The sequence below is a fragment of the Phalacrocorax carbo genome, chromosome 11 (genome assembly GCF_963921805.1).
Source record: "Phalacrocorax carbo chromosome 11, bPhaCar2.1, whole genome shotgun sequence".
Lineage (NCBI taxonomy): Eukaryota > Metazoa > Chordata > Aves > Suliformes > Phalacrocoracidae > Phalacrocorax > Phalacrocorax carbo.
Genome location: NC_087523.1, coordinates 9246717 through 9266906, shown reverse-complemented (window position 1 = coordinate 9266906; position 20190 = coordinate 9246717). Strand labels below are relative to the sequence as shown.

General features: G+C 40.8%; 1 protein-coding gene across 5 annotated transcripts; it reads left to right on the top strand.

Annotated features, from left to right (window-relative positions):
- The first annotated feature begins 2379 nt into the window (after nt 1-2379).
- Nucleotides 2380-19506, top strand: LOC104043519 (P2R1A-PPP2R2A-interacting phosphatase regulator 1). 5 transcript variants are annotated; one of them, XM_064462959.1, is made up of 10 exons: nt 2380-2808; nt 6165-6243; nt 11053-11109; nt 13159-13202; nt 13281-13335; nt 13784-13876; nt 14406-14491; nt 15230-15291; nt 16168-16264; nt 17398-19506. In XM_064462959.1, exons 1-10 carry the CDS (start codon nt 2693-2695, stop codon nt 17555-17557), a joined length of 849 nt encoding a protein of 282 aa, XP_064319029.1. In that variant the 5' UTR covers nt 2380-2692; the 3' UTR covers nt 17558-19506. The 5 variants fall into 5 exon arrangements, with proteins under 5 accessions (XP_064319029.1, XP_064319030.1, XP_064319026.1 ...); XM_064462960.1 differs by having other exon boundaries at nt 14403-14491; nt 15227-15291; nt 16168-16247; nt 17398-17556; XM_064462956.1 differs by having other exon boundaries at nt 2383-2808; nt 15227-15291.
- The last annotated feature ends 684 nt before the right edge of the window (nt 19507-20190 follow it).

The following is a 20190-nucleotide window of genomic DNA, read 5'->3' as shown; positions in this document are numbered from 1 at the left end:
GCGCTGAGAAAGAACGGCGCGTCAGGCGGGGGTGGGGCCCGGCGTCGGGGGTGGGGCCAGGCGGGGGGCGGTGCCTGTCCCGGGCCCCTCCCTCGCCGGGGGCAGCGGCGGCGTGGATCTGCTTCAGGTTCCCTCTCACGAGCTGAAATCACGCAGTAACTGGGAACAACTCCAGTTTCCTAGCTTTGTTTTGCTGCTGAAGAACGCCATGTGTCTTTAGTGAGTTCCGAGAAGGCAAGACGCCACGCCGTTCCAGAGATCTGGCCCCAAGTTGGTTCTTGGCTCGCTTTGCAGCAACTTTCACAGTTCCATTCTGGTGGCCAAAGTATTGAAGTTTGTGCTTACTGATTTTTAGTTTTCTAATTTTTCCCTATAACAATTGCACATTGTCTCTTACATGAGGGGGTCTTTACCAGCACCAAAATCACAAAGGTTTTAATTTTCTCCCGGGAATCAGCCATTCTTCCTCCAGAGCACTAGGTGAAGAAACAGCAAACACAGAAAAGTTAGGGTTTTTCATCATTTCAACTTTCTTAAGTGGGAACGTGGCTATATGAATTATTCTCGCACTTCAAAATGCCTGAAGGGAGGTGTCCCTGAGGAGAACTACCACATGGATAGTGTGATGTTTATTACAGTCCCTCCTAACATTTTTTTGTCAGTCATGGCTGACTTGGGTGTACACCATTTTTTTCCCTACAGCGTATATGTCTCACCAACTGTTTTTGTCAATGCTCACGTTTCTTGCATTATACTGACACTATTAACGAAGAACTTTGTGCCTGTAGGTACCTGAAAGGAGTTAACAGCCCCACAAGATTATAGTTTTAATATTTTCAGGATTTTTCAGTATGTATTTATATTGAAAAACCCAGAGACAAGAATCCTTGTCTTGTATTACTGCAGAAGGAAAACCATTCACCGTCCCATGCCAGCACCCACGCTGCAATGTATCATGGCCAGTAATGACACCTGTTTGTGAGGTGACACAGAACTGCCATCTCCTCCAAAGATAAACAAGGTAAATAACCTAAAACTGCCTTTTGCTTGGTTTCCAATCATTACAATCAATTACTGGAAAACTCAGAGCTGTTGCTGTAAAAGGAAAGGGCTGTTAATCGCCTCTCGCTGCCACCGCTCACTAAAAGCAGCACCACACTTTTGAGCTTTGATACAGAACCTGCGCCACTCTCCTTGGCCAGCGCTTCAGTGCAAGCATTTCATACGGCAGTTAGAGAGTGCCCAAAAGGCAGTGCAGGCAATGCTATCTAGCAAAACCCCTAGCCCTGAACAGAAATCTACTCACACATATGTTGGTTCTGCACACACTAAAGCCGTCTGCAAAATTGGACGACATCACCAAGCTATGCAGATTTTACTATTTGTTTTAATTGTGGATTTACTATATTATGTCCTTGCCACGATGGACAGAAAAAGCTTCAAATGCTGTGTACCAGGACATGATAAAGGAAAAAGTAATAGAGTTGTAGAATAGAGTCACAGAATCATTAAGGTTGGAAAAGATCTGTAAGATCATCAAGTCCAACCACCTCCCATGAAGTGGGTGTTGGTCTCTTCTCCCAAGTCATGAGTGATAGGATGAGAGGAAATGGCCTCAAGTTGCCCCAGGGGAGGTTTAGGTTGGATATTAGGAAACATTTCTTCACTGAGAGAGTGGTCAGGCCCTGGCACAGGCTGCCCAGAGAGGTGGGGGAGCCACCATCCCTCTGGGGTGTTCAAAAAACTGCAGACGTGGCATTTCAGGGCATTGTTTAGGAGGCCTGGGGGTGTTGGGTTGGTGGTTGGACTTGATCTTAGAGGTATTTTCCAACCTTAATGATTCTATGAAACTGTTATGCACAGACGTCTCCTATAGCACGCAGCACCTGTGCCGCATGTGCCCTTAGCGGGGGGAGCGCAGGCCAAGCGGCCGGCCCGGGCTCTCCCGCACGCAGCAGCCGGGCCCGGCATCCCCGGGGAGGAGGCAAAGGGCGATTTTAAGCTTTCTCACCGCTCGGAGCCGCGGCTGCACATCCGCTGGCAGGAGGGAGCCCCGTCCCGCACCGGTCCCCCCCCACCTCAGCGCAGCAGCGGCGGCCGCGCCCCGCCCCGCCCCGCTGATTTTTTGTTGTCCTCCCCCGAGGGGCCCGGCGGGAACAGCAGCATCAAAACATCGCTCCTCCCCGTACCGGGCCGGCCGCAAGCCCGGTGGCAAAGAGCCCCGAGGAACCGGTCCATGTGGGATGGGGGCACTCTGCGCATGCGCCCTGCCGGGAGCGGGCCCACCGGCCCGAGCCCGCCGTGCGGGGGGCGGGGGGGGGGGGGGCCTCCCTGCGGCGCATGCGCACTGTGCGGCGGCGGGCGTGGGGGGGTGTCCGGCCTGAGGCGGTCGCTCTCGTCCGGCACCGGCGGCGGCACACGGGAGCGGGGAGCGAGTCCGTCGGCGACAGCGGGTGGGGAAGGGGCCGTTCCCCCGGCTGCCCCCGGCATGGGGCGTTTCTGGGGCCGCCCCCCTCGCCGGGCCCGGCGCGCCCCCGGACCCTGCCTGCGGCGCCGCCCGCGGGGCCTGTAGGGGCGGCCGCGCCGGGCCGTGCCGAGGCGGGGGGAGCGGCGGCATGAGGAGCCGCTGCGGCCGCCGGCAGTGAATGGGCGTCGCGGCGGAGCGGGAGGAGCCGGAGCCGCCGCTGCCGCGATGGCTCAGGAGAAAATGGAGCTGGACCTGGAGCTGCCGCCGGGGAGCGCCGCGGCCCCGAGCGACGGGGGCGGCCTGAGGAGATCGAACAGCGCCCCCCTCATCCACGGGCTCAGGTGAGCGGGGCCCGGCGGCGGCGGCTGGGCCCGGACCGGGGGGCCAGGCTGCTGGGGCGCGGGGGTTTGGCCCTCCGGCTGTGCTCGGAGCGGACTCCGTGGCCGCCCCGTCCGTAGCCCCGGGGTTGCTCCGCACCCGGGAGGTGCCGCCCCGGCGGTTGCTCCCCGCCGCCCCTCGCGCGGCGCAGGCCCGCCGTGGTGTTCTGGGGTGCAGCAGAGCCCAGGTAGGTGCGCTGTAGCTTTATTAAGCCGCTTTGTTTGTTTTCATCCAGGTCCGCTGTGCGTTGTGTAGCGGAGAAACGCACGGTGCGCGGCGTCCGGGTTGCGGCCGTTATTGTAGGGTAAAGTAGCGATTTCTGTGATTTCTGTAATGGTTCAGGCTTGACCAAAACCAATCTCTGGACTGTGTACGATGGCAACAGTAAATGCTTCCAGAACGCTTGGACGAATTCGGTGAAAAGGATCGTTTCATGGGACCTTGGAAGACACATAAGTTTACACTTGCATAAAACAGTGTATCAGTTTTCCTGTAGTTTTGCAGAACGGTACTGATTTTGTAAGTACGGATATTGCCATCAGCCTGTGGCAGGTAGTACTTGGAAGGAGGGTTTGCCATGTGGTCAGGGTCTAGCTCTCCCCAGCTGACAGGGCAGAGACAGTGGCCGCCCTAGGCAAGGGCTAGGAGGAGAGCTCTCAGATAAGCACGGTCTTTTGTATGGTTTCGTGTTTGGGTAAGTTTATAACTCACAGTGCTATTTCTTGCTTCCTCTGGGCTTTCATGATACTGGGAGATGCCCCCATCTGCTACATGGCATGGCTACCATCTAACTTCAGGGTGGTCCCTGTGCTGCTACTAGTAGTGTGCCTGCAATTTGGGAGACCATATCGACAACAAACTTTAGAAAAGATTATATAATACATGATAACTACTTAATGTTCGGGTTTTTTTTTCTTAAACTTCATGTTTCTGTAAGGAGCTAGATACTAGTGATGAACAAATCTCACAAATCTTTTGTACCGAGATGGTTAACTACTTTACAGTTGAGAGGAGGTACTAATTCTTGCCTATTTGGTCATGATTTAATGTTAAGTAAACATAATTGTGATTCTTTTACATAATTGTAATGGAACAACAATCGGTTTACATATCCATGCAGTATAGAAGTATTGTGAATGGCAGTTGTTCTTCAGGGAGATGTCTGAGCAGGGAAACTAATTCTATAATGGAGACGAGGTGTTTTTATAATCTCAGCCTTTTGTAAGTTGTTTCTTACAAACTCTTGAGACTCTTGGCTCTTAAAAAAAAAACAAAAAGCATGCCACAGCCATGCTGTAAACAAATTATTTATTCCAGGGCTTGGGCAGGCAGAAGGGTAAGCCTGAGCTCTTGCCTTGAAACTCTGCTTATGCTATATGTTAGGTGTTTATACAAATTAAACTGAAATGCCATTTAACTAATTTGAGGTGGTTGCAGTGGTTTGCCTGTTAGTTAGGAATTTTCCAGCAGAAAACTGTTTTTGCAAGATTGCAGCTTTTGGCAAGGAACTTCAGTTTTTCCCAGAATGCCTTTATTGGGTAAACTGAAACAAAAGATCTTGCTCTCCAATAGCTTGATTTTTCTACTGTCTCCTGTTTTGACTTTGTGATTAACAGCATTAGTAAGGAGCTTGGAGAATGAGTTATGGTAGAGCCAGGGAACGTTTTGAAGTGGAATACTTTAGATCACAGAAGTTACCTTTCACATAGCTTTTGATTCTTGTTTTCATGCCAAATAAAACTGTTTTTTTAATGTAAGAATTTTTTGTGAAAGGTAAGTCTGAGATCTGACCAGATCTGGTGTTTTTGCCAGGGAGGTTAAAGATAAGGTTATTGTAGGGTTTTTTCCTCTCTTCTCTTCTAGTTAGCAATAAATATTGGACTCAGCCTATGGTAATGTGTTACAGAATCATTCCAACCTGTTTCCTCTGTTCAAACCCTGGATTTCAGGATGCAGTGTTTGTGTTGTGTTTGCATACCAACCAGTACACTTACACTAAAAAAAGAGTCATAGCTGTTGGCCTCAGTCAGTAAACCCCATCTCTAAACATCATGACATGGATCCCTTACATTTCTTCTGTTACACCACTGATCAAGTGGCAACTGTTTGATCTCTTGTGGATGCAAACTGAGTGAAACTTCTCTGAAAATTGTGAATGATGTCTGGTCACTTGTACTTGATGTTTTAGAGAAAAGAGAGGCAATGCATTCTTCTTGGTGAAAAGCACAGTGCTTGTGCCAGCTCCTCTTGGCTTCTATTTCATGGTATAAGCTTTCATTAATTTTTATTTACAGCTAGATAAAAGCTATCTAAAACTTACGTGTCTGACTGGTGCATTTTAAACTGGAGGTTTCTGTTAGTGATGTGTCTTTAAAGTGCGTTATGAGTATCAGTCTTTAGAACAAAGTAATACTGTTGGTCAGATTAGTTTTAAGAAATGGTATTTGTGTAGTGCTGTTGTTCATCCCAGGTTCATAGCTGAGACAAAAATATACAACCCAGTGAATTCTTGCAGTTTGAATCTAAAATCTTACATTTGGGTCTCTTTGCCTGTGCAGTTCCTCAGTGATTCTTTAGGCATGGGATTGTGGCTTAAAACTTTTATTCTAGTGACCGTAAAACTTCATTTCTGTAGTCTCATTCATGAAGTGTTGATCAGTGGCTGTTGATAACACTAGTGATAACCCATGAAACTTGCTTTAGGAATCAACAGAACTAAAGTTGCCTTGCGAAAGGAGCTCGTTTTATATCAAATAACTAAACCTGCATGGTTGAAATGAATGTGCTGCTTCCTGGTTAGAAATGTGACTGTGGTCAAAAGTGTTAGGGCTGTAAAAACTGGCTTTACTGTATGTTTAATTTAACCTCTCCTGGAAAAAAAGTTAAGAACTTAATCTTGATAAATCTTATCACTACAAACACTTATCTGTGGCATTGAAGCTTTTTTCTGTTACTGGTTATATGCCATTTATAAATTTGTTCTGTTGAATGACATTTGAAGCAAAATGCAAGCCGCAGCCATTCCGAACATAATAAATTCCCACAGAAATGATCAGTCTGAACAATTTTTCTCTGTTCTTCTGAAGACTCAATATGATTAAAGTCATTAATTGAAGTAGCAGGGACTTGGAGGAAGAGCAGTTTGGTTTCTGGTTCCACTCTCTGCCAACAAGCTAAAAGAGTTCTTACATACCTGTCTCTCGAGTGCTCTGTCTTGGAATGATATCTGTCATAGCATTTGAAACTGAGCTTGTAATAAGAGGTTCTTTCTGATAGGAAGGAAATGGCTTTTGCATTTGACAAGTGTTTCTTTTCACAGCGATAATTCACAGGTGTTCCAGGCTAACGTTTTGCGAACCCGCAGGAACAGTACCACAGTTATGAATCGTCATAGTCTGGTAAGAAAACTATTAGACCAACTGCATTAGGCCCAAAGCAGAAGTGTGCAAACAGGATTAAAGAAGAAAATAAGAATGTAGTCTGTGAAACTAATACCATATGTTTTCAGAAACAAGGCTCTAGCCTGTGACATGAAATGACTGTGAAATGTTATTTATAGACCATTTGGCCTTGGAGAATACTTATATTTCATTGTCATCATAACTTTGTTTATAAAATGCAAGCAGATGTTGTAAGAGAAAGTAAGAAAGGTAGTTCACCAGGAAAAGTAATTACCTAGATGTATTGTTCAGTAACCAGCATGCTAATAATTTCTGATATTTTTTAAAAAATCAAAGTGCAGTGATATTCTGATCTTAAACTGTCTTTTATATAGTAATGACAGCATAGACTGTTGTAAGTAACAAGTGATATAATGAGCTATAACTTGCTGATGGAACATGAATCTTGAGACTTCCAGGATGAATGGTGCTGTGTCTCTTAGAGATGTTTGTTTGTGATTTCAACTTTTGTCAGACTTGTGTTATTGCAACTCCCCAAAACTGGATTTTTAAAATATTAATCTAAACCCAGAGAAAATATTGCATATCTTGTGTTTTAGTATTGTATAAATTGTGGTGGAAGGGTGTGATTTTGACTGATTCAGAACACCTGGACAGGATCACATAGATAGCATGATTTTCTAACCCTTAAAGGGTTAGGGTGTATGGGGTAGTTATTTCCTGTAAGTAAAAGGAATTTTTGGTGGGACTTTCATGTATAACCAGAAATGTAACCTTTCCCCTAAGAAAGCCTTAAGAAACAGGTAGACGCAGGATAGCATCCAGCTGCATTCAGTTGATTGTTAATGTTTTGGAAAAATTAAGCTATGTTGGGGTGGGAGGGGAATAGTAGCAATTTTCTTTTTAAGTATGGGAAACAAAGTCCCTGTAATGCTAACAGAAGTTATCCTGTTTTTCTTAGTTACCTTTTGAAGATGCTTTAGAAAGACTTTGTTAGCCTCGTGTTGATGGTTGAAGACTACTCCTCTCCTGTTTTGTTGATTGATGCAGCTTTGCTATAATCCTGTTTTAAAATCAGGACAGACATCTTTGCTTCAGCAAGGGTTTGCATCTGTAACAGAACCAGCATGCTTACATAAAAGTCCACAGGGATTGGTGGAAAAACCTTTCCCCTGCTAGGATATAAAACTTGACAGAACATATTATGGCAAAGATTTCTTTAAACAACAGTCTGTTTTCTTCATACATGTTTTTAGGGTGGCAGTTTAGGGTAAATCCATTTATGTTTGTGGTCAGAGGAAAGGATAAACCAACAAAGGCAAAAGCTCAGTTTATTGTGTTTACTTCTTGAAGATCCTCAATTTTGGGGCAAAAAAAGATGCTAATTTAGGGCTCATTGCTGGGAACTCGCTGGGAAGGAGGAGCTAGTTCACCAATGCACTAGCTCTTCCGGCTGCCCCTAATAGATGTTGCAGTCTTCTGGCTGAACCAGTGTTCCCATCTTCATGGGATGATGTTATTAACCCTTCACCTCACTTGGAGGTTATTGAAAAGCATCCTGGAACTTAATTTTCTTTTCCACCCCCAGCTGACCAGGTACTGACAAAATACAGTTGAAATTTTACTTATGCTAAAAATCAAGTGCTCAATTGACTGCTAGATCAGTGCCTTGTCCACTTTGAAATATTACTTTGAGTTATGTTCTGGGTTTTGGTTCTGTTGAAGATGGCAAGGAGGGTGGAATTGGAAAGGAACTTAGACATTGTGTCATCCTTCTGTGGTCTTAAACCAGGATCATCCATGGTAAACAATTTTGTGAAAATAATTACACTTTCAGCATTAAGGACCCTAAGTAACCTCACCCACTATTCTTGCTATAGTGAAGTAGTAAGTGTAGTTTTATCATGTTAGAGATAGTTTAACAAGCTAGATGACATCTACTTTGGCAAGTTAAACTTTACAATAAGTAGTTGTAAAGTGTACTTCAGGACCCACTTTTTTGTATTTATGAAAACTAATCCAAGTTTCATTGCAGTGTAAACTAATAGAGAGGGTGAAAATGTTCAGTAAGTGACTGAAACTTTGTTAATTTAATATTATAAGTACAGCTAAAATTTTATGTTTTGTTAAACTTTGTGGAAACAAATTGGTCGGTATTTGTCTAATCTGTGTTGTGTTGACTGTCACGGGAACAATGGGAGTTCCTAAAATGCTCTGATAACTGGAGGTTTACTCTGTCTAGCTCCATCTTCAGGGCTGTTGTGGTTGTCCCAGTTGCTCAGCAGAATTCTGAAATCTTTTCTTTTTTGGGTAGCTTCTCCAAGTCTCAGACTCCAGCCTGTTTATAGTGATGACTACAGGGACAGCTATGCCATTTTGGCTGGGTTTTAATCTGCAGTTTTCTGACACTACATGTAATTGCCAAGGAAAGGTCAACTAGGCTCAGTATCCGCTGTTTATTTCCTTCCAGAAGATGTCAGTGGCACCTAGTGAGTGAATGTTTTGGGATGTTTTTTGTTTTGTTTGTGTGGTTGGGGTTTTGGTTTTGTTGTTTAAGCAAAGCATTTTAGTCCATGGTTAGATGTTTAGGTTCTGTTTCCGTGAAAGTTGATTTTTTTACCTTTTTTTTTTTTAATTCTTATTTTTTAAAGGTAGTTACGCTTCGCTGTGTGGCCCCACAAGTCTTGTGTTGGCAGAAGACAGGGGGCACTGCAGGGACGGTAAGGGAAGGGCAGAGGCACTAGGGGCAGGTGACTGCTTGCTTTGGCTGTGCTGCCTGCCAAACTGGCTCTGCTGAAACTTCACCTTCTGTGAAAAAGATGATCTGACATACTGGAGAAGGGAGGAAGGGGAAGGTGTTTCTCTTTTATGTGATAGTGTAGTAGTTTGTATTATTTTTTATTAAGTGTGTGCTTTCTTAAAACATTGGGGATTTGAGTAGCATAATTTTAACAAATGCGTTCAGTCTGCTTTAGCAAGTAACCTTTAAAAGTGACAGAGGCTTCTGATAGTTTCTTTTCACAGGAATTAAATCAAAGCACTACAAACAGGAAGAGTGAGTTTTAAGCACTGATGAAGCAAGGATCATGACTTGTTGGACATGGAACGAAGGATCCTCAGAGTTAGTGGATTTAGTTAGTTCAGTAGATCCTGCAGAGGAACACTTGACTGTCTTTCTATAATTTTTATTTTATACCATGAGCCACTGAGTTTTGTATATATTCTGTTAATGTCAAACCTTAAAGTATGTGGATCACAGTCATAAAATTAAAATATAATGAGTGGAACAAATGCATTTCTACTGTGGAGTGAATAGCTGGGAATGTGCTATTGTCCAGATCCTTTTCTCTGCATGAGAATCAAGGTCAACTCAAGGTCCGTGTTGGCTCGTACAGCTTGGAGGAATTTTTATTAGATGCGCAGGATTTTTGGAAGCCTGGTATAATAGTAAAGCTGACCTAAACTGGGCTTAAGAAGTAGCAAATCAAAATGTTATAGCTGTTAGACTTTAGTAATATATGTTATGATGACCACATTCTGGCACAAATGTTAGAACCCTCTGTGTGAGTTCTTTGTGAGAAAAAGAGCATGATGCCTTGATATTTGGTTTGGGGTGGGTTGGTTGGTTGGGGGTTTTTTTGTTTTAGAGGGAGGATTCTGGATATGTGAAACATTAATAGTCTATGATAACTTACCATAGCCTTTTATGTAAGACAGCAAAATCTTTGTATTCTCCACAGCGCTGATTAGAAGATGGTGCAGTAAATGTTAACTGAATATGTTAGATCTCCAACTTTAGTATAATGGAGAGTTCTATAATGTTTTGTGAAGTGGATGAAGCCTCATACAGCATAAAGTATATAAACACCTAGCAATAATATGAGCCATAATTGCTGAACACACACCCATTTTAAAAAGACACCTTGTGTTTGGAGGGGTTGTCAGCTTACAGAGAAGTTAATCCTCTGTTCAAAGCTTTAGCTTTGACTTTTTAATCCCTGAATGGGTTATGACAAAAGTCAACTGAGGGTCAAACATTTGAGGGATGGGAAATATATAGAAAGAAAATTACATTTTGATAAAATAACCACTTTTAATTGAATGGTTTTGAGTATGCAGTTTTAAGATCATGGGATTCCAGTTAGATCTTGATGCAAAACTAACAAAATGAACAGAAGACCATTTTTAGTTACATCCTCTCTGATTTCACCTGAATTGGTGAAGCTCTTCATAAGGAAGGTATTCAGCTCTTTGTTAGCCTTCTAATAGCTGATTTTTTTTTAATCTGTCAAAGTACTTGTTTATAGGCAGACAACAATCCAGGAACCTTTTTGCACAGTGTGTGGTTTTGGCTTTGTATTTTTTAATGAACTGCTGGGGAGCCTTCTGGATCCCTTAAATGAAAACATTCTGGATGACTTAAATAAAAATTATTTATGCAACCGTAAATAAAGGTGGCAGTGTGCTAGTTAAAAGCAGCACCATTATGTAGAGGAGGCTGTGAATTCCAGTTGCGTGGAAATGAAATGAAAGGCAGGCTGATACCAATTAGCATCTGTGGGCATACAAAGCAGTATAATATGGAAATACATATTATCATATTCTTGCAAGTAATTAGTGTAGTTTATTTATGCTGAAAATGTTATGAATGCTGGGTTTGATTTTAAAAAAGAAAAAAGCCAACCCAAACAAATTCTAATTTTTAGTTTGGAACACCACTGTAGAGTAGTTAATAACATTCCTGTACCTTTTTCTACCTTCTCCTGTAGTTTGTGTGTTTCAGCTGTATGTGGCTTTGTTTTGCAGTTTGTGCCATCATCTCCTATCCGTATTCCTAGCAGCCGTCTTCATCAAATCAAACAGGTAAGCACAGATTCTAATTTTTTAATTTTATTTTAAATTTTTTATAGGTGGCTGTTTGGTTTTTTTCAGTTAATGTGTAATGGCCGTCAAATGGCTGTAGATTTTACTTTGAAACGATAGTACAGAGTCTGCAGCAGTCCAGCACTTCAAGATGTTTTCAAAAGTAAAATCTGTATCTTATTTCAAATTTCATGAAGTAGAATGCATCTTTTAGAGGGAAGATGATTTGAGCAGAAAGAGAAGTCTTAAAATGGACACTTTGGAAAGCAAACCTTTAATGTAAACCCTTAGGGTAAAGTTTCACCAAGTTTTTGGCAGTAGTGCCAGCATAAATATTCAGGGCCAATAACAAAGTGTTCCTTAACTTGCGTTGGCACAAGGCTTTTGTGCAGCCAGAAACTGAACTGGATAAGGAAGCACTCTAGCTAGAAAATAGTTTGGACTCTTCTGGCTGGGCTATTTTTCATCTGTATAATTTTCTTACCCAGATCACTCTACTTGTGCTGTCACAGCGTAAGCAGAGGGGGAAGGGCACAAGAGCAAACACTGAGGAAGGGGGGGCTGTGTGGCAGATACCCGAGTAGGCTTAAATAGCACTGCTACCAGACAACAGACCGCGATCTAAAGACTCGAATTTTAAAACAAACAGGCTCAAACTCTTGTGGTTCCTCCATTTTATATGTCAACGTTTTGACAGTAAAGTGTTTACAAAATTGACTTGAAGATGCTTGGGGTTTTTTTTCAATAATATTTTTTTTAGCTTGCTAGTTTGTAGTGGATAGGCTTGATTTTTACAGGGTGAAAAGTTAAGAAAACAATTTAATGCTTCAGATACCATTTTCAGGGTATGATATCTGAAGAGATGGAAGGTATTCCTGTTTCCCACCTCAGATATTTAAGGTTCATGAGTAGTAATCCTGAAGAAAAGAACTGCTTGTTTTCATTATATAAATAATTTACTGGCTTAGAGACTCTGAAGCACTGGGGTCTGTTGTAGAGCTGTTTTCATCAACATAAAAAAAGCTTAGGATTAATATGTAAATGTGATGAGAGCAAAGGAATGAACTACCATGACTCTGCTATGTTAAGTGAAGTAAATATAATTTAATTTTTTGGAAAATTCTTCTGTACTCATACTTGTTCCATACATTTATTAAAGCAAACAATGACATTTCCTAATTTGTGTTTGATCATTAAATTCATAAGTTGAAACCCCTTGTCCTGTGTACTTAACCAGCACAGATGGAAACCTGAGTGATTTACTTCTGATCTCTTTCAAATATTAGCAAATTATCACACAGTTGAACTATGATGGTAAGACTCCTCCTACACATGGTAAAGATTGTGAAGATCTTTCGCTGAACTTTTATTCTTGAACTGGGCAGAATTAGGGGCTCATTTACTCCACAGACTAGACAGTATTCAGTTGGTTTTCAGGAATGGTGTCTACCTAATAGGAGACTGAGTCAAGTTTGTACTTGGTGTTAATGTTTAGTTTAATTTTACATCTTTAATCTATTTTAATAGTATTTTATGGATGGTTTAGAAAAAAACCACTAAATCCCAAATTCATTGTGTACAATGCACTGTACTGCAAATGAAATAATGACAAGTGTCTAGTTAGTGACTAATCCATAGAATAAGGTAAGAATCCAGCCATGCTTTTGGTGATTATCTGTACCAGTTTCCACTTTCTGAAATGACATTATGCAAGACTGCATTAAGATACTGTAGCATGCGCAGAATTTTTGGTTCATATTATCATTGTTCAGTTTTGTACATACCTCTTGGGTAGTAATGAAAATAAAAAAGCTGCTTGAGAAATAACCAACTCCCATAAGCGCTTCTTATGTGGTGGTCTCTCTTGCTACATCTGTTTCTCGTCCTTTCCTGATCATTCATTTTCATGTGGTGAGAGCTTAAGGTTATTGTTGCTTAACCAAGTTGAAATAAATTTTTGGCATACTGAAGTGAAATGATTTTTTTCTGATTTGCTGTAGCACAGCTTTTGTTCTTTTTGTCTTAATTTTTCATCTGCTAATCTTTCAGGAAGAAGGGATGAATTTGCTGAACAGAGAGACAGTACGTGAAAGGTAAGCAGGAGGGCAAACTAGAATACTTAATGCAGTCTTCTACGGCCCAGGACAATACATTTCTTTTCTTCTTTATAGAGAAGTGCAAGTAGCAATGCAGATGAGCCACTCCTGGGAGGAGAGCTTGAGCCTGGTAATGCATTCATGGTTTAATTTGTGTTCCTATTATCAGTATCAGGACGCTAGAGACTCTCTCATGTCAACACTTCCTCTTATAGTTTGACCTACAGTTAAGGCGTTAGTATATCGCTGCTTTTGATCAGCAATTTTTCACACCAACAAGGCATATAATTATCAGTTGTTCAAGGGTACACGTGGGTTCCTTGGGCTGATATGTCAAAAGAAAATTGCATGGATGTCTGCCTGTTCAAATTTTCTTCCATGTTCTGATACTCACCATGTAATGTTAAAGGCTTTCTTTGTTTTGGTTTATTTGTTTTGTTAAGCTTAGATCATAAATGGCTACCTAAAAATTATAAATATGATGGAGGATAACTGGAATCTTACTCGATTCCACACCAATCAGTCCTTTTCATGTTAAGGTACTTGCTCCTAAGATTAATTATATGTACTATTTACAGAGCGACAATGATTTTGAAAAATCATCATCACCAAAGCAAGTAGACTTTGTCCCAGTTTCTCCAGCTCCTTCACCTACCAGGGGAATAGGGAAGGTGAGCAAAATGTGGTAATAATGATTTTATCTTGAGTAGTGCTAAATAAATTCAACCAAATTAGTAGCAAAAGATTAAGCCACCTGCTCCTTTCTACCTCAGCTGCAAACAAGAAACTAGAGAGTAAACAAAAAAACCCTGAAGCCGTAAACCAGAAAATACCATCTAGCAGTTGCACATCTTGTGGATATGAATTTCTGTGGTTTGTTCGACTGTTAATCTGTGGTTAATAAACCTTACTCTTTATTTGCTTTCCTCTTGGAATAAGAGGAAGTGGCATATATTCTTATTTTATGAATTAAATCCTTGTCAGCTTGCATGTATTCTGCATGAAAATGCAATCTTTCCAACTTCTTAGGTTTTTTCCCTCAGTAACAAAAAGTGGTGTTTTGGTATACCCAGCCATATTGGCTGGTTGCTTGAACTGATCGTGGGTTGCTTATTTACCTGTGGTAAGGATCAGTTGTTACCGTATGAGTGTGATACAGTGTTTACTCACAAATAACAGAAACTGTTTTACTCACAGCAGTGTTTCTCACCGTCTTTGCAAAGTTTGGTGAGTAGCAGTGGATTACCTCCGAGTCCTAGTCCAAGTCCAACACGGCGATTTTCAAGGTAAGTACCAGATCATATCAATAGCAAAATTGGCATAGCTTGTTCACAATAGGTTTTTGAGATACCAGATATTATGTTATACACATAATTGGTTTTTTGATCCAAGTACAACTTTATATATTCACATAAACTTTGGATTTTACAATGCTCTGAACATTTGTTAAAATCCCATGTCATAACATCGGGAAAGTGGGCTGCATTTTGGCATCCACCTTCTCAGTGTAGTCCCTATATTGCTCTTAATCAGATCTTAAGTAATTCAGTTGCATTCTAAGGGAGAAAAAACCCCAAAACCAAACAGATTTAGGGTTTGTTACTGATTCTGATTTTAGTTGCATCGGACGTTGTTTTGAGTGATGTGGGCATACAGTTAACTTTTATTAGTACTTTGCTGAACTGTTAGGGCTTGCCTGTCAACTGAGGTGTAGTTAGTGTGTAGATGTGAGCTTTTAGACTGCCTAGCTGTCAAATAATGTGATTAAACTTCTTCTGTTAAGGTCTATGCTTCCTGGTCTTTTTTCAGGGGAAAAAAGAAAAAAATAATAATTTTTTTAAAACCCAGAAAAACATAAATAAAAAACCCCCAAATTTATTTTGGATAAGCTGGTTTAATGCCTATTTTTTAGTGTTTTCCACTTAGAAGTTTATCTGAATATCTTTTGATATTTTTTTTTTACATATTTTCAGGCTTCCTTTATTAATGGTGATGTCAGTATAGCATATGCCTTCTTTTAGCAGGAGAAGCCAGAGTCCAATTAACTGCATTCGACCAAGTGTTCTTGGGTCAATAAAAAGGAAAGGTACAGTATTTGGTTTTGGATAATACAAAAATCACCTTGTCAATTTTGTAGTAATCCATATAGCTTTCTTCATAACTCTGTTCAGTTGGCTGATATTTCAAACAGTGACTAGAAACACAGGATATTACAGATGACCAGATAAATGGAAATATTTGTAGGGAAAAAACAGACAAGAAAGTCTTGGCTAACTGAAGAGCACAGGAACTGTAAAACCATCCTTCTGATGATTTTAAATCTATGGTAAAAACCAAAAACTGATCCAGAGAGCTGGTAAACACCTTATTGCTATATTGGGAAATGTTTCTTTATCTTCCTAAAGTTTTCTTCTAGTTTAACTTCTGGTTATTTTATTGCATCTGTTTTTAAATATATCTTCATGCTTCCCCTTTTAACAGAACACTGCTGGCTCTGAGACAGCCGAGTTCTGTTGTAGCTTATTTGAGCATATATCTATCCTCCCTTCTTCTAGTGTATTGGGAAATCAAAGTCAATATGTAAGTTTAGTGATAATCCTGAACCTCGGTTATACCGAGTGTGAGAGGAAAAGAAGCTTTCCTTACTCTCAGCTTCTCCACGCTGACAGAGCTAGGCTGAATAAACTGGAACAACAGAATTATTCTCCGCTACTGAAGAATAAATATCCGATACCTAAACCTCAGTTCATAACTCATTAAACTTTCCTGAAGCTTGGACTAGAATGTTTCCAAGAAAGTCTTTAAAATTTCAGCATTGAACTTCTATGTTTTACATATAAAATATCACTCAATAGATTGTAATAAGTTTGAACCTCTGTTCTTTGCTCTGTAGAAGTATATTGAAAGTAGATTTAATTTAAATTAGTAGTAATTTTGTATCACTCCTTATCTCTTACCAAAGGTGTAATGGAGATAGAAGATCATCCAAAAAGATTATTCCAAGGATCCACCAGCATACTTACCCGCGAAGTTTCACATCAGGTGGACCTGGGTGGATGGTAAATGCTGTGCTATTTGTGTTGATCTCATCAGAAGCACTACAAGTCTTTTCTCATCTAACAATATCATGCTTGAACTTGGTTTTGGTTTTTTTTATTAATACAGACATCCCATAATTTTGAAGCACTGAGATTATCACAGTAAGCAGGCAGTAACATTCACTACAATTTTACAATTTCTAGGACTGACTGTTAATGTGCTGCATGTAGATGGGAGTTGAGCATGTTTAGGAAAAGCCACCTCATGGCTGGCAATTTTTGGAGTCTAGTTTCAAGTTGCAATCAAACGCACGCTAATGCTTGTGGGCAGATTGGGTTTTTTTCTTTTTTGTTTTTTTTTCTCTTGCACATAGTCTGTCTTACCCTCCCTGCTGGGAGAAAACAAAAAGACTACGTAAAAGAATCATAATGACTTGAAAAAGCAAGGGAGTATTTTAGTCAAGAGGCTAATAATACACAGGGTGTGCCCGTACAACTATCAGGACAGGGTTATTCACAGTACGTTTCTCCTTTTTGCCTCTCAGCTAACGTATGTACCTGTACACGAGCTTTGAGCCCATTGTAGCGGCAATAATAAAATAGATGTTTTAAAGGTACTTCAAGAACACACCTTTTTTGCACACCCTATTCATAGCAGGCATAGCAGTGCAAGTTTAACTGCTGCATCTCGGTTTAGGAGATGGTAATTTTTAAAAATACTTTGATGCTATCACTGATGATAGGTCACCTATAGCTATAGTTCTGTGTCCTGTGAAGTATGTAGTCGATGGTACAAATGAAGTATGTACTGTTTATCACTGTCTCTCCTGACAAAAGAGGCCCCTGTATACATGCTACCTCAGGACCTTGTAGGAGATGGGGTAAAGCTTGCACTGAATTGCTCAGCCAGATGGTTCTAATCTGTACACCATTTCTGGGTGAGCTGAAGGAGGGAACTGGCAGAATGTTGTCTGTCTGTCTGGAAGTGACTGCAAAGTGTGTGGTTGCAGATTTTTTCAAATCATAGGGCTTACTATTCCTTCAAAGGTGTACGTTTGTTCTTAAAATGGCTTTATAATGAACAGAAGCTAGTATTTGAAACTTCCCAGAACAAGTACCTGATTTCTCGTATCTTGATTTTACTCTGTTTTCAGTCTGTCGTCACATGCTCTTGATGACAACAGAAGCAGTGCAGGCTCTTCCTGTGACTCACCAGCTGAAGTTGGCACCAACACAGACTCTCCAGTCTCACTTTCTGACTCCAGATCTCCTTTTTTACCAGTAAATCTTACGGCTAAGTTACCTATTAATTGAGAAGCAGAAGTCTGCTAATGGACACCGAGAAACAGGCTGGATATCAATAAGACTTTCTGTTGTGTTTAACTGATCCTGTTCCTCATAGGAACTTCCAGAAATGTCATTATTTCTAGAAAACTTCCAGAATAGTTCATTGAGGAGGAATTCACGTTTCTAGTGATTTGTATGACATTTACTAAAATAGAGTAAGCATTTGAATTGCAAATGTATTTGACGCTGACATCGGTGAGCAAGCTGTTGATTTACAATGGGTATCGTCTTCTTGGTGTAAGTTACAAATACTGTATGTACGTTCTGCTTGTGGAAGACTTGGCTTGCCAACAGGCAATGCCCTCGCTAACAGAAAGTGGTGCTTATGTAGTAGCAGGTAACTTTCACATTTGCCCTCAGTCTGAAACCAATGAAGCAGTTTAGTAATTTGGTTTTATTCCCTGAGTGTTAGATATTTATATTTTTTGTTCTTCCTGTGAAAGGGGGAATATTAGGGGGGGAATTGATTCTTGTGTTCTATTATGATTGGCTGTTAATCAATTCTGTGTTCCAATAGATGTCAAAAGAACAAGACGGTGAACTGTCAAATTTATGTGTTGGATTTTATTCATGATCATGACCGCTGTTGTGACTAAATCCCAACGAGGTGTGGAACATTCTTCTGGGGTTTTGTATTATTTTCTTTTTCTTTCCCATTTAGATGATGTATTAGAGCGGTAGATGCTCTGTTAAAGGTCTTTTAATAGGGAAAAGTAGCAATAATGTTTGGAACAAAACATTAAATCCTGAGGTTTTAGTATTTAGTACTTCAGAAGTGCATTATTTTAACAGACAGTATTCATCCTCTTACATGGCTTTTGTTGGATAAATACAGCAAAGAATCTTGAATGCATTTTTACAGATCAAACATGTTTAATCTCCTGCTGTCACTTCCTCAAACAATGGCATTAAGTTATTTCTGCTGTTGAAAACTTGGGATACTGCTTGGAAGCCTAGAACTTGGTAATCTGAGATGTTTCAGGATTCTTGTCCTACATTTGAAAAGTCAGTGGGTTGAAGCATCCTGATCTCAACTCTGAAATTCCCCAAACAGGAGGAAAAATCTGCAAACCCCAGCATAGACTGCTGTCTCAGATTTTCCAGTGGCAACCTCATCTGGGTTGTTGACTCCTGTTATGCAATTGAACTTCCCCAGCTGGGTCCCCATTTGTACACGTGTTTGCATCTGTACTATGTGGTTTCAAGCCTTCTCTCCAGATAATGAAGCAAAGTGTTTTATTTTTAAGTACTAAATCTTTTGTAATGTGTAATAGAGTGAGAAAGAGTATGGAAACTTCCTCAAGAAGGAGAAGAGCCCACTCTGAACTCTGCTGTGAAAGATTCGCATGGACGAAGCTTTGATTGACAGCAGCCATGAAAATCAGAAATGAACGACTTGGAGTGCAAAGGCCTGGTGACCTGAGGAGCAATGACCAGTTTCCATGTGTCCTTATTGTAGAAAGAAAATAGAATGTATTTAATATTTTTACTCGGTTCAAGTAAGAAATGACATGGTTTACTTCTGATACCATTCCTCTTAGACTATTGTAATAGTCAGCTTCCCGACTGCAGTTCCTGTTTGAACTCAGACTGCCCTTCGTCCCTGTGGCAGATGGACAAGCTTGTGTTTAATGTCTGTTTGCTCTCCGTCTAACACGGCGTAGTTTCATTTCACAATTTCAGGTATGTGCCAAAGAGTTGCTGTGCGTTCACTCTTTTGTGGTGAGGGCAAGACTTTTTGTTTTATATCTTGCTTATTCCTTAAGAATGAACCTCCTGGTGTCTCTTGCAGTCTTTTTTTAAAAGCTGCAGCAGTAGAGGGGTTTAATAGTTGCGTGTGGGTCAGCTTGTCTCTTTTCTGTTGAATATTTATGCTCTTTGTCAAATACGTGCCAATAAATGGAAAAATAAATGTGTTTTGCTGTTTCTGCACTTTTAGATAACGATATTCTTGTCTTCATCTGTGGTTAAATGTTCTTAAATCGGAATAGCTGTTCCACCCAGTCTAGTTTACATTTAAGCTGGCCTTAAAATCTGCAGCAGGCTTTTCTGTTTTCCTAGGGCAACGCTACCTTAAAGTTTTGTGATAAGTCTAGGAAAACCGAAGAATAAAACCAGACATTTTCAAAAGACTTTGATAGCTAAATGTGTCCCTACTTCATACCTAGAGGAGTTCATGGTGAAACAGTTTGGAAGATAGATGCTACCACTGGCTGGTGGACATTACCGAGGCTCTTGCCTCTTGGGAAGAAGTGGGGAGCCTGTGTGGTTTGCCTTAATAGGGCAATGAGTGCTGTTGGAGGAGGGAGAAATAGTATCGGCAGTCCTTCCTGTCCCTGCCTTTGCAAAGCAGAGATTACTTTGAGTTTGTGGAAGACGGCATCTCAATTTCTTGTCCATCCATGTCATCAGGAAGCCGCAGTTTTGTGCCCTGGAGTCACGAGACAAGCGTAGGGTTTTTTTGTATGAAATGATTAAATTTTGGAACCTAATTATTCTGCAAAATATGTATCTGGATTCAGGGAATTGGGGTGTTATACAATGGCATAATCAACCCCGTACTTACATAGGAACTTGTGCTGCTAGTATTACCTCTGTTG

Excerpts from the sequence above, each read along its gene's own strand:
- LOC104043519 (XM_064462955.1), top strand. The coding sequence starts at position 2,693 with ATGGCTCAGGAGAAAATGGAGCTGGACCTGGAGCTGCCGCCGGGGAGC. Across the intron at positions 13,203-13,280 it reads AGAGAGACAGTACGTGAAAG|AGAAGTGCAAGTAGCAATGC; the intron begins GTAAGCAGGAGG and ends TCTTCTTTATAG. Across the intron at positions 16,265-17,397 it reads CAGGTGGACCTGGGTGGATG|TCTGTCGTCACATGCTCTTG; the intron begins GTAAATGCTGTG and ends CTCTGTTTTCAG.